The sequence below is a fragment of the Dermacentor variabilis genome, chromosome 4 (genome assembly GCF_050947875.1).
Source record: "Dermacentor variabilis isolate Ectoservices chromosome 4, ASM5094787v1, whole genome shotgun sequence".
In the NCBI taxonomy this organism is placed as follows: domain Eukaryota; kingdom Metazoa; phylum Arthropoda; class Arachnida; order Ixodida; family Ixodidae; genus Dermacentor; species Dermacentor variabilis.
The window spans coordinates 1,425,837-1,441,274 of record NC_134571.1 but is presented as its reverse complement, the minus strand read 5'-3'; the positions used below and the strand labels follow the sequence as shown (position 1 = coordinate 1,441,274).

At 45.0% G+C, this 15,438-nt stretch overlaps 2 protein-coding genes across 6 annotated transcripts in view; one reads left to right on the top strand and one right to left on the bottom strand.

Annotated features, from left to right (window-relative positions):
* Nucleotides 1-7,619, bottom strand: part of ND-39 (NADH:ubiquinone oxidoreductase subunit 39) — an 81,698-nt gene extending 74,079 nt beyond the window's left edge. Inside the window, exons 1-2 of one of the 2 annotated variants that reach the window (XM_075687944.1) lie at nt 7,569-7,619; nt 6,717-6,887 (exon numbers count right to left, since the gene is read on the bottom strand). In XM_075687944.1, the coding sequence (XP_075544059.1) occupies nt 6,717-6,887; nt 7,569-7,608 (211 nt within the window). In that variant the 5' untranslated portion in view covers nt 7,609-7,619. Of the gene's footprint in view, nt 1-6,716; nt 6,888-7,518 lie in introns of both variants that reach the window. The other variant, XM_075687945.1, reaches the window with a different exon arrangement.
* Nucleotides 7,620-7,752: 133 nt separating this feature from the next.
* LOC142578559 (UDP-GalNAc:beta-1,3-N-acetylgalactosaminyltransferase 2-like) overlaps nt 7,753-15,438 on the top strand; it is a 60,859-nt gene continuing 53,173 nt past the window's right edge. For 3 of the 4 annotated variants that reach the window (XM_075687937.1, XM_075687938.1, XM_075687936.1), the window contains exons 1-2: nt 7,762-8,400; nt 8,482-8,778. In XM_075687937.1, coding sequence (XP_075544052.1) covers nt 7,841-8,400; nt 8,482-8,778 — 857 coding nt within the window. In that variant the 5' untranslated portion in view covers nt 7,762-7,840. Of the gene's footprint in view, nt 8,401-8,481; nt 8,779-15,438 lie in introns of all 4 variants that reach the window. The other variant, XM_075687934.1, reaches the window with a different exon arrangement.

Genomic DNA, 15,438 nt, shown 5'->3' with positions numbered 1-15,438 from the left:
GAATAGTTTAGAACTTTGTGGAAGACACATGGGTCCCAGTGATTACTCTGGAACATTCGACAACTGATGTATAAAAGCCGACACGCTTGACCCGCTGATCAGATTTTCAACGATCGCCAACTGTGTTCACTGCTTTCGTTGAGCATTGAGTGAACCTGTTTTTTCTGGGCAGAGGTTCGCCCAATAAAGTTATTTTCGCCATTCAGTTTTATCGCTGTGTCCTCAACCGTCACTACCACGTGACAATAGACAGTTTTAGTATAGCGTACGCTAAAGAATAGCGGATCATCACTGCGCATGTGCTGAACGCTAAACGAAATAGCGGGTATAGCAGGCGTACGCAACGCAAACGAGTTAGCGTTAGCGTTGTTGCGGGGTTTGCGGAGCTTGCGGGAAACATGGCAGCGGTCCCGGCTGCCCGCTTCGAATTGAATTTGGCGTTGCTTTTGTAAAATGCACTTCGTTTGTAGCAAATGACTGTGTAAACGGCTTTCGCTTAGTCTCAGGTCGCTTCGACGACAGAGTATTATGGATAACCTCGTGGTGTTTTCGAGATCGCTTCTCGTTTCGAACGAGTTGAAGCCTAATGAAAGAAACATTCGAGATGTCAGCGCCACCTGTCGCTAAAGGCGCGAAATAGCTGCAACAACGGCATATGGCCTCTGAGATTCGAAGATATCGCCGGTCAACTAAAATTGTAGAAAACGTGCGCTGCTTAGCGTACGCTATATTGTAGCGTATAGCGTACGCTATAGTTGCTGACGCTAAACTAAAACTGTCTAATATCTTGGTTCCCATAATATATCGGTAACTGGATGTTGCTGGCACAACTAGGTCTGAAAAATCAGGCTGAGAAATCGGTCGGGGACTGTTTTGTTTTGTTTAAAATAAGCTTTAACCTAAACTAGACACAAATGAAAAATTGTAAATTTATTAGTGCTAATATGACAGTCATGAAAGAGTTCTAAAAATCTGGTATTTTACGATAAATCACAAAAGTTGGCAGGTATGTTGAAAACTAAACACAGCAGAAGCATGTACTACACCTGCAGCGGTAACTTTCAGGCAGACTTGGTCTGTAGTCTACCTTGTTTGCACAATTCACAGGTTTTTACAAGTGATGTGAGATGGAGGGAGAGAAGTTCACTTCAGTTTCTCGCACAATTTTTTTCAAGCTTAATAAAGACAATTTAGCTTGGTTTGTTGTGCAGTAATGTAAAAACGTATTAATGTGCTCCGCATTGTTGAGCAAGTGCTCCAATGAAGCATATCGCTTAGCTGCAATTGGTGGTTTAATGTCTGAACCATTCTGCATAGAGCATGTGCCCAAAAAACATAAGGAAAAGGGCCTATTAGCTTCTTATGTTGTGCAGCTGATTAGAATGGCTGTCAAAGAGATTGTCACCACAAAGCAGCTTCCTTCTTCATGTGTGACCAATGCACTCAAATGAAAACAGTATTGCGAGTTACTACCTGGTTTCGCTGAACAGCAGCACACGAACACAATATTGAGAGGGCCCTGGCCATATATTCAATCCTAATACAAAGCTTTCCCATGAAAAAGACAGGAGTATATAACTGAAATTTCTCTTTTCCTACTTCCTTTTTTTTTTTTTCCGTACTCCCACACTGCCAATGCCGCAACAAATGGCGGGTGCCTGGGCAAGCCTGCTTGCTTGACCTACACTGTTCCCCCACAGTGCATCGCGCACCTGTGGGGCATTATGGGATTGCCTAGTTTTCTTATTAGCACCCTTTAAACAGCGCCTAGGCAGATGTCGCAACTACCTGGTGGTGAGCGGTAGTGGTGCGGATATGGTCTCAGAACGGCCTGCTGATCTCTCAGTTGCGCACGGGCGCACCGCTCGCTCAACGTTTGCTGGTTGGTGGCTGCCTCTCATGGCGTGCTTTCTCATTGCTGCACATGTGGTTTGAGCTGTTGCAAGAATGCCGACGCGTTGCATGGCCATCCGGTGCCCGAGTATGTACTCGAACACGAGCTATGGCTGTCTAGAATATAACGCTACATAGAGGAAGGCCAAACGCATCTTTCCTGTCCCAGCTTACAGGGCTCAAGCATGCACCACACCATAACAGGAAAGTGCAACGCAGACCAACCAATGCACACAAAGCACGTAAACTGCACTTATGAGGCTGCAAAGGCTACATTTTGCGAGCACAGTCACTTACCCGTGTAAGATCTGCTTACCAAATGGTGGGGAATGTAATACTGCCAGAGCAAAACGAGCAAAACTTAACGTGCACTTTGCACCAAGCCTCGGCTACAGATAGCGGTAGGGTTCCTCAACATAGTCACCTCAATGGGCTCCTCGTCTCCGAGTGGAGACGGAATGTATCGAGGCTCTGCTCATTGAACCTATACAGCATGATACAGGAAACCAGCTTGACTCAGAGAAGAATGCTTCGCCTTAAAGGAACATCACGGCGCACAACGGTGTTGGCACAGCACACGAAGCTGCTAGCAATGGCTAGCAGATGGTGGGTGTAACATTAAGGAATAAGAGAGCAGATTGGGTGAGGGAACAAACGGGAGGTGGTTGAAATCAAGAAAGAGAAATGGGCATGGTGAGGGCATGTAATGAGGAGGGAAGATAACTGATGGTCATTAAGGGTTACGGACTGGATTCCAAGAGAAGGGAAGTGTAGCAGGGGGTGGCAGAAAGTTAGGTGGATGGATGAGATTAAGAAGTTTGCAGGGACAACATGGCCACAATTAGCACATGGCTGGGGTAGTTGGAGAAGTATGGGAGAGGCCTTTGCCCTGCAGTGGGCATAGCGAGGCTGATGATGATGATTATGAGTTATATCCATTGGCAGGACAATTTCACATCGTTAAAACGAGGCTTTAAATATGTGGATCTCTATGGCAAAAACCTGGTTAACACTCCCAGGTTTAGTTCTAATAGATAAACATAAATACCCAAAAAAGTGAATTCAAAAACGGCACTGCGGTAGCTCAATTGGTAAGAGCATCATACGCATAATGTGAAGACGAGGGTTCGTGCCCCACCTGCGACCAGTTGTTTTTTCATTCACTTTCATTTCCATTAATTTATCATTACTTTCAATAAATATAATAAAATAAGTACATGTAATTTCCCCTATGCTGTCGTTGGTATCTTTGTTGGTTTCTTATGATAAGACTAATAAAAATCGGGCCCTCGGTTGCCTTTCTTCTCGTTCATTACATAGCAAGGCCACGAATCCGGCAGCCCTGATGCCTTCTCGTAGCATGTGTGGGTTTATTAACCAGTTGTCTTCACCCAAAATGATCATGTACACGTGACACTTGCGACAAAAAAAGGATGTTCCGCATCCGTCGTCAAGGCTGTGAGGTGTGGCACTGGTTAGCACTCCTAGGTTTAGTTCTAATAGATAAACATAAATACCCAAGAAGGTGGATGGAAAAGATTGCTGGCTCCCCACAATGAAGAGTATAGATCTAAGCATGAAATTGCAACCGGCAAAGCAGAATGGTTGGAGATGATACTAGCCACAATCTTAAAATGGGTGTAGTGCATGTCTGCAACGGCACACCCCAACACACCACACCATGCCATACTGTGCACTTTTCCATATGGATGCTGCCCACCTAGAAGAAGAAAACCAGCTGAAGGACGCATGACAGGCAGCGAAAGACGCCAGGGAGACAGAGCACACTGCCCAGCTAGAAGAATGAATGAAATTCTCGTGTTTTAAATGCCAAAGCCACGACTTTATTATGAGGCATGCTGTAGTGGGGGACTACAAATTAATTTTGACCACCAGGGGATCTTTAACATGCCCCCAATGCACAGGACATGGGCATCGAAATGCGGTCGCAGCAGTTGGGATTTGATCTCATGACCTCGTGCTTAGCAGTGCAACACCATAATCACTAAGCCACCATGGTGGGTAGAAGTGCCTGAAGGAGGCACCACACAGTGTGGCGCCGTCTCTTGAGGTGACACAAAAGCTGCACCACGGAACTCGCAGACCACAGGCATTCAGCGCTCAACGCCATAAGTTCACACTGAAGTGCCTTGTATCAGACTTTTGAACGTCTCTATTAGAAATGACAAATAATAATTCACCAAACTAGAAGTTAGAGCTTGAGTGATATTGCGAACAAAGATTTCGCAATATATTTTGCAACTTGTTTGGGCTGTAACTAGCATATTGTAATGCAGTCCTGTACAAAGGGTTGGGGTCCAGAGACTGCACTTATTGACTGGCTGCCCTGATGTTCTTGTATGAGTGCCTGGATAACAGCTCTGGCTTTTGGCTCAAGGTCACTCGAAGGTTGCCAACAACGGGAGCTAAAAGCATTTCATGCTTAAAAAAGCACCGCAATAGCTCAATTGGTAAGAGCATTGCACTTGTAATGCGAAGACGAGTTTATGCCCCACCTGCGGCCAGTTGTTTTTTCCTCCATTTTCATTTCCATAATTTATCATTTCTTTAATTCAAATAATAAGTACATGTAATTTCCCCTATGCTGTTGTTGGCACCTTTGTTTGTTGGCTTCTTATATGACTAATAAAAATCGGGCCCTCTGTGGGGATTTCATTTGCTTCGTTACATCCACTATTTCGTTATATCTTGTTTATAACGAGATTCAAGTGTACACTATTTTGGAAATACCTACAAGCAAAAAGTACTTTAATGCATGCAACAGAAGCAGAGTTATTGGCAGTCGAAGATGGCCTCTGATCCCCATTGCGGTGCTCTCGCTCCTTCTTTGAGGCCTTGCACTGCAAAGGATACGGCAGAGTGGGGCAGTGCCCGAAACGCCCCACCTACTGAATGCCACTGATGTTCATGGATGTTCACGTAGACACCACTACCGCCGATTTTGGTGCCTACAACACTCCAAACTCGCAGGCTATCCCTCAACTTACAATTGAATTCACAGCATCTCCAAGGATGTCTAATCCCTTTGCTGCGCTACAGTGTGCTAGATCACCACATGCAGCTGTGTTTTCTCGCAACAAGTAGCATGAGTAGCACATGTCCTTTTACACTTATCTCTATGGCAATTAACAATTTCCGAGAGTCGACCGAAGCATCCTCTTTATGTTCGCTTGTGCGAGTAGGTCAGCAGAGCACACATCGTCTAAGCGATGGATGTTGCACTGCAGACTCCGTTCAAAGGATTCCTAACGTTATGAGCTTCGATCATGATGGCCACACACCTCAAAGGTGTGTAACTCGGCAAGCAGGCAACCTGTTCCAGTGAGATTTTGGTGCTCGGGATAGCTCGCCGAGCATCTGGAGCCACATGATTCAAAGAGATTAATCGGAGCATGCGGTTATCCTCAATGACCTTGTCGTGACACCCCGCGATGGCCGCAGTATTTACACTACGCAGCAGCTGCAGCTACATGTGCCCGGGGCCGGAATGCGCGCTCAGGCTCATGTGCTTCAGTCTGGCTCTGCTACGTGGTGCAGACTGGCTTTGTCCTGCACCAGCTTGACCGACAGATAGTAGCCACATCCAAATTGCACATCTTTAATGGCTACCATAAGCTCAATATGAAATGTTTTCTGCCAAGGCATCTAGGGAGGAGTGAGCATGCTCTGGCAAGCGTATGTATGGTCTCACTTTAAGTTTTGCGGGGTTCAAAGATAATCAAAATTAGTGAGACCCAATGGCTACGACTTTGGATAAGCAGTGCAGCCAACGTTTCATTTCTATGCAGGCTGCCACACAGATGAAAGTCGGCTTCTTCTGAAAATACCTAATTCTTTATCAAATTTGAAAATGTACATTTTCGCTTGATTGATGACAGCTATTAACCAAAGATAGTGTTTTATGCGAATGTGCCCACTGACGTCAAGGGGCAGCCGTCAGCAGCCCCGAAACAGCTGAGAAGGCCTCTGTCCAAGAAAGAGTGTTTGAGAAAAAGGTGACTGCAATTTGCTCGTGAGCCTCATGTGCCATGCATGAGAGCAAAATGTGCCTGAGATGTTCATAAAAGAGTATGCTATTCGTGGAATGCATTTTTTCACCAAGCCAGAAGGGTGGTTCAGGGCCCCTTAAGGTTTCCCTGCAGTATGCAGTATATTAATATTTGGCTTGCATGTTCACAGCAGCGTTGTCTACAAATAAGGCATATTTTCTTATTGTGTTAAAGTGTTTATGTGCCATTAAAGCAACATGTTAGATTTTTCAAGAACATGCACCTCCTCAGGTCTGCAGGTGCCTCACAGTAGTCACAATGTCTTCTTTGTATGTTCCTTTTATGAGATCTATTCATTGTGGTTGGTCAGCCCAGCTAGTTTGTCCAGAGATCGAATAGTGGAGCCATTACACAGGTCAGGCCTTTGGAGCGATGTGTGTAGCGTTTACAGTTGACAATATGGAAGACTGATTTGTCATTCAACCATTTACCTTTGTGGGATACATGACCAAGGCATTTCCGAAGGGGTTAGAGATTATTTCAATGAAAGTACTTTTATGCAGCTCTGTTTCTGTGATCTTGTTATACGGAAAAGTTTAATCCTTAGGTCATTGCATGGCCCAATGATTTCAAAAGTGACTGAGCTTTAGTCCCATCTGCGGCACAGTAGGGGGGTCAAGACTCTGACTGCTTGTTTCTGTATTACTATGCCTTAATAGTATGGGGGCTCAGGGTGACACGGCGATTACTATAGACACACGTCTGTAGTAGATGCAAGGCAAGCAGCCCTCGAAATCGTATCTAACAGCTTACCCAGCTTGTTGACCAGGAAACGACCCAGGCATCCCGACGCTCCAAAGACGGTGCACACGACTCCGCTGAACGAGCTTCTTCCCCCAGTGCCTCGCTTGAGCGACGCAAGCTTTGTGCCTGTGCCACCGATGGCTGGCTTGCTTGAACATTGCCTCCTGGACAAGACTTGCTCTGCGGGCGAACATAACGGAATCCTAAAGGTGCGTGCATTCACAGCAACTTCAACAGTGAAATGTGTTCTTGTGACGGAGAGGCACAATTCTATAGGTAAAGCTGCAAGTCAGGACACATAGAGAGAGCAAACAAGTTTTTACGCAATGCAGTGACAACGACATCCCGGCGAACGCGGATTCAGCACACAGTATAGGTATGACCGGCGAACTCAACGCTCTCAGGGGAGTGCGGGGAGAGCTAACATCTTGTTACTTGTCCAAAAGTTTTCTTCACGCGTGCACGACTAGCGATTCCATCGCAAAATGTACGATGTCCGGGTTATGACATAACTGTGCCCTTTGGAAGGTCGTCCCGAGCCGGGAGCTCTGATAATCGTAGGAACGTACAGACACAGCCATGTTCAAGCACTGATCAACGTTAAAATAATTCAACTAATGCGATCACAGCAATAATAAGAAGTACTAATGTGTGCAAATAAAAAGCTAACGAATTTCTACAGGACTTGAAGCTGACTAGAAATAAAGCAAAGACGCTGCCAATAACATCGGCGCAAAATTTTAGTAACTCTTAAAGTTAAAACAAAAATGAGCTCAGCACAGCTCTGTGATGACTAATTAAACAGACTGACTGCCGTTATGAGCATCTGCGAAGTAACGAAACATTTCCCAAAAATATTACTTGGAAGTCTTGTTAGCAGACAAATCCTTAGAGCGGCCATCTTTTTGTGCTGCGGACCTAATATTTGTTAAGGTATAATTAATAGGTAAAAAATTTATTAAATAAATTTTAATTAAATATTTTTTTCAGCAAAATTATTGTTTTGTTGATATAAGCTTTGTTTATTGCATTAGTTTTATTTCTGCGGTGCAGCTTTTCTTATGGCGGCCATTTCAGTCGTTGTAGATAGTTTGCTGTACGGTTACGCGATGCCCTGAAGGTATGCCGGGCCGATGCCCATGAATCCGCGCACGATCGGCTGGGTATGCCTCGCCCTCGTCGTTCAGGCGTTGTTGTACTTGTACTTCACGCGGCGCACCATACTTCTCGTCGGTGTCCTCTCGGCTCGGGAGAACTTCGATCGGCGCGCAGCAGCGCGCGAGACGTGGCTGAGCGGCGCGTCTCGCGTCAAGTCCTTCTTCATCGTCGGCCGCGACGCGTGCAGAGTTCCGCCCGAAGACCGCGTCGATCCTTATGTCTGCCAGCGCTGGGAGCCGAACATTACGGAGATCAACGAGAACCTTGAGTTCTACGCCGCCACGGCCAAGACGCGTGACTGTTTTCCCCGCAAGCGACCGCTGTACACGGGCTTCAGCTTCGAGGTGCACCACCCGCTGTCGGTGTCACGACTGGGCGTACTCGGTGACATTCTAAGCGGCAGCACCGGCGTTACGGTCGCGCTCATCGACGCGCACACGCGGGAGATACTGCGCAAGGCAGTCATCAGCACCGAGACGGGCACCGAGGACGGCGGCTACTATTACCGCAGCATTGACCGGGTCATCCTCGGCAAGTGCGTTTACCTCCCGTGAGGTTTAGAAATTATTCGTGTTGCTTTAGGTCGTCTTCACACTGAAGGCACTTTTTTTCACAGGTACTTTGAAGGGGTAGTCAGCCTCTCCGGCGAAATCGTGAGCGAGACGTGTTCAACACCGTTGACTTGGAACAACGGCTCGAACCTGCTGACGTACGAAAGGCTCTATGTGGACCACGAGGACAGGAACAGCGTGGTCTGGACATCCGCGGCAGTGTCTGGTGTGGGTATCCACTTTGTTGTGTCAGACGCACTGCCCAGCCTCTTGGATCATATGGACGATGCCGAAATGCGCCAAGCCGTGTGGGACGAGCTTGTGGAGGAAGAACAACGCAAGCTTGACGCTGAGGCTCGAAGGTAACTGCTATTTGCTTGCTAGGATTATTGAGCTAAAACAGCAGTCTGCTAATTCCTATCAAGAAACTCGGTCATCCTCTCTGCCTTTCATCACTCAGTGAAGTGAAGGTATCAGTTATTCCAGTAGCGACACTACAAATACAAGAAATCACTTGTTAAATATATTCCCCAATATTCTTCGTGTTTTCCAAACGTCCCACTAGAGCTATATGGTTAGCATGGTAGATTATGGTAAATGATACCGTTTTTTTACCTCACTGCCTACATTTGGCCAGCATTCTTACTGCCCCATTTTCTGGTTCTTTTCTGCCACTGGGTGTTGTGATCATAGATGAGACAACCTCCAGCGCCACCAGGGGGTGTGCGGCTGAATGCCCATCGATGCAACCTTGTCGTAGTAGCAGGTGGGCTAAATGACATCCTAAACAAAAAAGGGACAGGACCAGCCCAGCGCTTGGCGAAGGGGGTAGACGACTTGCGTGAGCTATCCCCTCAGGTGCAGACCGTAGTGTGGACGGTGCCGGAAGTGCCTGTATGTGACAGTAACGTACAAAGAGCTGTAGTGGCTGCTAATGAGCCTATAGGGACAACGAGCCAAGAGAAAGGTTTCGAGGTTGTTGAAGTGAACAGCAAAGTAAGAAGGTGTGGTGGTTTTGAGCGATATGGGATCCACTTCAATTACAGGCTTGGACAAGAAGTGGACTGGCGACTTGCTGGTCGCGCGGTTGCTTTTTAGGCAGCCCACAGGCTCTCAGAAGGCCAGTCTAGGTAGTAATGAAGGAGGTCCCCTAGAGGAATCTCGGAACAGCATCACTAACAGAAGAAGGAGAAAAACAAGAAAGAGAGCCCGCCATGCAATAAGCTACATAAACATGCAGGGCGGCAGAAGAAAGGAAAAGGGGGTAGAGATTGAGGAGCACTTAAATAGAGGACAAATAGGGATGAAAGAGTAAATTCAAAATGTCAAGAGCATCTTTGGTTATCAGATACTGTGAATGTAAAGAAAACTTTGCTGGGCGTAACATATTTGTGGACCAGAAATAATTGCACAGAGAAGAATCAAGAGTTAGTGGAATGCCTAAGCACTGATATTAAGGGTTTCGGGAATGATGCCGAAATTATCCTATTAGGTGATATGAGTACGATATCTAGATGGCTACACCGACAAGAACGGAAAGTCAATGCTAGACCTTTGTGAACAACATAACCTCGTTATCGTGAATACAGGGCCTAAGTGTGAAAGGCAGATCACATGGGAAGTAGGAAACCGGCCATCAACCATTGATTACTGTCTGATGACACAAGGAATTCATGATAAGTTGAGAGAAATGGTCATTGATGAGGAAAGGTAGAGCAGCATAGGGAGTGACAATGAACGCATCATTTTGAAAATGGGATATGTAGTTGGGAAAGAGAGCAACGAAAGCAAAATGGCCAGTCCAAATTTGAACGCTGAACAAATAGCAAATATAGTCACTAGAGTGGAGGAAGAAATTGGCAAGTTGCCAAGTAAGGGGTGGTAATATGGTGAGCTTCTAAGTGTAGTAACGACAGAAATACGGAAAGAGAAACAACATGTTCATTGGAAAGGAAAAAAGAAACCGAAAAGCTGGTGGAACAAGGAGATACGAGAAGCGATCGCCGAACGACAGAAGGCATCTCGAGAGCACAGGCAGGCAAAGAAGGCGCAGTTGCCACAGGATGAAGTGGCCAGAAAATGGAAAATATCCCAGGAGAAAAAAATCTATGGTTCAAATACTGGTGCAAGCAAAATTAAAAGATGCAAATGAACGTTGGTTGTCAGAAATACGTGAGAAAGAGAAGGCTGCATCTAGAATATTTTAGAACCACATAGAATTATTAGGCAGGAAGTCTGGAACAATACAACATATCCTAGATGAAGATGGAAACAAACTGGAAGGAAGACGCGGCATTAAATTACATCTGAAAATTGACAGCTGAATCTTTCCAAGGCAATGACGAGGTTGTAGCTGAGGAAAGAAAGGGCATGAAAGAGAACCAGATGGCAAAGGAGCTGGTGCTGACAAATTTCAACTGGAAGAAAGCCGAAAATTCCGAAATGGACAGCCGCAGGGCAAGGCGAGGTTCCCGTTAGGCTGATTAATGAACTGGGAACGAAAAGTAAGGAAACTCCTTTGAAAGCAGTAGAATAAAGCCTAAAAGACAGACGAATACCAGACAGTTGGCGACAAAGTAGAATGAATTTAATTTATAAAGGCAAGGGGGAGAAAGATAGAATTCACTTGTATAGACTGTTGACCATTACATCGGTAATATGTAGGCTAGCAATGCAGGCAATCAAATTAAAGCTTCAAACTTGGGGAGAGAATAATGGCATTTTGGGAGAACTTCAGAATGGATTCAGAATAGGTAGGCGTTTGGATGATAACTTATTTGTCCTTACTCAGTGTATTGAAATATCAAGAGTAGAAAGGAGACTCTTATATGTGGCCTTTTTAGACATTACAGGAGCATATGACAATGTAGACCGCAACATTTTATGGGATATTCTGGAAAGGAAAGGCTTAGGCGACAATTGTCTAAGCTTTTGAGAGAGATTTACCTAGAAAATACCGTTTGCATTGAATTGTAAGGAGCAAAGAGAAAGTTAATATCAAAAAGGGGCTGAGGCAGGCATGCCCTTTATCCCCATTGCTGTTTGTCATGTACATGGTGAGGATGGAGAGTGCGCTAGAAGGAAGTAATATCAGGTTTAATCTTATACAAGCAGGTGGGTACAGTAATGGAGCAGCAGCTTTCAGGTTTGTTTTATAAGGACAACAATGTGTTGCTAGCTAACAAGCAAAGTGGTTTGCAACATCTGGCTTATATCTGTGGGCAGGAAGGCAACAATTTAGGTCTTAAATTTAGTGTTAGAAAATCGGGTGTTATGGTATTCAATGAAAACAGTGAACAGACAGTGGAGGTACAGGGCCAAGAAATACCTCGAGTAAAAGAATATAAATACATTGGTATATGGATAAATGAAGGCACTAGATATATGAAAACACCGGAAAAAACAATAACAGGAAAGGGGAAGGAAAGTGCAGCCATAATGAAGCACAGAGCGCTATGGGGATACAATAGGTATGAGCTGCTCCGGGGTATGTGGAAATGCCGTTGCTTGCTTTAAATCAGGGGTACAATCAGGACTCCATGGGAACCATAGGTCAGTGGGACGCCTCACATTTGGCGCTCATGGGAAGACTACAAATGAAGCTGTGCAGGGTGATATGGGCTGGACTAGTTTTGAAGTGAGGGAAGCTCACAGTAAAATTGATTAGGGAGAACGACTGAGGAATATGGAAGAATGTAAATGGGCTGGGACAGTGTTGAGGTATCTGTGCAGTAAAAACATTGATTTGCATTGGAGGAAAACAACTAGGAAGCTTGCCAGCTAGTATGTGGCCTGTAGGGTGAACAACACAGCAACAAAGAACGTCAAGCGGAAAGTCAGAGAGGCTGAAATAATCTCATGGGTGGCGGCAATGGAAAAGAAACCTGCCATGAGTAGCTACTTAAGAGGAAAAAACGAAATCAGAAAAGAAACAATTTATTATAACTCAAAGGGAAGCTCATTACTTTTCGAAGCGAGATCGGGATCCCTTAGAACACGCACTTATAAAGTGAGATATAAGAAGGAAGAAGAAGCATGTGCTTGGCTGCAGTAAAGCTAGGAAAACGATGGAGCATGTTTTATTAGAATGTGGAGATACCTGGTCAATTTAGGAATCACTGGCCTCCTTGAAGCCCTTGGGTTCAGCGAGAGCAAGGCGAAAAGTAAACATGTCTGCAATAGGGATTAGTAGGGGGCGATCGGAGGTTTGGTGGAAGAAACGTAGGGAAACAACAAACAACGGAGACGTGCAAAAGCAAAGTTCACAATAGGGGTTCAGAAAGTTTGGTTATGGGAATTCATCATTTTTTTTTCTTTCATTGACGTAGGTAGGACATTAGGCAGTAAAATAACAAGAGCTTGGTGGTGCAACCCACTGGCCCATTCCAAAGGGGACGCTCATAACATCCATCCAACCAACCAAACTGACAGTTTGACTTGGCTAGTAAATGTGTTTTTTCTAACTCATAACAACTGGTGATGAAAATGGAACACTTACAATATACTGTTTCTTGATAGCAATTTTTTTGTTTCTTAGTATTTGTCAACTGCCCATGCTGACTTGCTGTCATGAAGAAGTTGAAAGCTTGTTTTGGTGAAGCCTAAGAGTGGGAGGATGGATTGTGTTGAAAACTTGGACTTCATCACCAACAGACTTTTGACCACAAGAAATGAGTGATGTTATTGAGCTCCTGTGGATGGCCAACGTGACATTGAAGACTTCGGTTCTGCGCTACTAGTTCTGCTGCTGGGCGCAAAGAGAGGGCAGATTGCGAAAAGTGTTGGACGTTTGAACAACAATGCCACTCTGGAGTGGGCTTTCAGAATAATTACCGGTGTAGAGGCCACCACCAAGGGCACACAACAGCTGGCTGTCCACACATAGGCGGCGGACATGCACTGACTGTCAGGAGACCAAGTGTCTATAGGCTCCATCTAGTGAACAGGCGGCGCCATTGAGTAGCAGTGGTGCTGTGCTGCTGAGCGCCTCCTGTGGCGAGCGGCGGGACACTGGGAAGGCGGAAAGAGTGTGAAATTTAAACTACATGCACGTGTCGCCAAAAGCTGCACGTATATCCGTGATTCGCTGTTTGTTATGTACATGAAGATGCAAGCGTGGTCCTCAGGTATGTCAGAAATACTTTTTGCGGCTTTAGACATATTAAAGGGATTTCATACATCAGCATTAACCAGCAGAGACAAGCTGTATGCTACTTCACATGTTCTCTCCGCAAAAGAAGTGGCCGGTCTGGACGTTCACGCCAAGTGCTGTTCGCAGCAGCAAAAGCAACTGTATGAGGTTATCCTGCACGTAAGTAAAGCCTACTGTGGCACTAACATTGAAGTCACTAAACTGGCACTTTTAAAAGATTGTGCTTCTAATAGGTTGACCGATTTGTAAACGGTAAACCTATTATTAGGTTCACCAATTTGTAAACGGTCAACTATTAGTAAGCGCATTGTAAACCGCGGCTTATCATTTGATGCCCATGTCACACTGTTACTTTAGATCGCCATACAGCTTTATCTGGACCAGGTACAGCTGCACATTGGATCACGATTTTGCTCGATATGCATTCGGTCAGTGCGATCCGCGCATCGAGTTCGAGCGTCATGATCGCAATCGTAGGCTGTTGGCAGCACCGTCATGCCGAGTGAGCTTAACTAACTCCATTCATATTGTTGGACCATGTCGGAGTGATCATGCTTGATCAAAATTGAGAACTTTGATCCGGTCGGGCGTGACATTGATTGAAAGTGACTGTGTGACACTACAGTACTCTAACGTTCTCTGTGCTTGCTCGTCTGGCACGGCACCAAACGAAAGCTTTTGCGGTTTTGAAGCAATTGTAAGCGGTCTGTTGTGGCTCACTGCTAAACACAGAACCGGTACCTACTTGTTCACATAATCGGCGCAACTACATGTTGCCTCATGTGGCTAGTGAGACAAACGAGCCCTTATTTATCAGGTATTTTTATTTGTCAAATTATTCTCATCAGCTTGCCGCACTTTGTAAACGTCTGGAAAAAGCATCGGGCTGTTGTCAGGATGACTTTCTCCATTGATGAAATGATTAGAGTATATCCTGGTTGATTTGTTTGGCACCCATTTGGAGCCATCTGCAGCTGAAAAATTAGATTTGTTAACCACAAGATCAGAATCTATAGGATGCAAATGTTCGTTTTTCATCATGTACAACGATCGAGGTTCATTACGCCGTTTTCACAAGGTCTGATTTTGCTTGTGAATTCGTTTGTTTTCATATGCGCTTTGTGTTTGCAAAGCGATTTTGCAAATATAAAGTCGCAAGAAAAATCGCACCATGTGAAACTGCGGCTCTGACGCCAGCAGCCAAAATGAATATCATCTATGACTTAGTGCTCGCCAGCATAAAATAAGCTTCCTCGGCATAAAATATTCCTCATCACACATGCCAGTGTTGTCCTGATCATACCACATGCTAAGGCTACACTAAGCGGTCGTCAAATCAGCACAGTCATGACAAATGTATTTTAAATGTTGAGCAGCTGACCTGACCATGACCACTGGCGTCGCACAAGCTGCGAAACGTGCACTTGTAGCACAATTTACAAAACAAGCCCTTTTCACAAATATCATGACAGAAGCTGACTTACTTAACTCCCCTCACAGCTGCGATCCATTTATTTATTTATTTATTCAAAAGAACCTTACAGGCCCTATGGCAGGGCATAAAGTAAGGGGGGCATATTAAACAGTAAAGGTATAAAAAGTACAAATTTCCAACAGGAACAGTGCTATAAGAAGATTACTGTGTTACACAATATTGAAGGCACTAGGAATACAAAGCAATATCTGAAGGCACACGAACACTTGTTACTGTTAACAGAGCAAAGGAATACCGTTCATGAAAATGATATACAACATGGCAAAAATGCACGATAACATACACTAGATTGGTCGCTCGTGAACGGTATTAAATGGGAAAAGCATGAGTAACTGAGAGCGGAACGTGTTGGGATTAGATATGGAGGCTATGTTA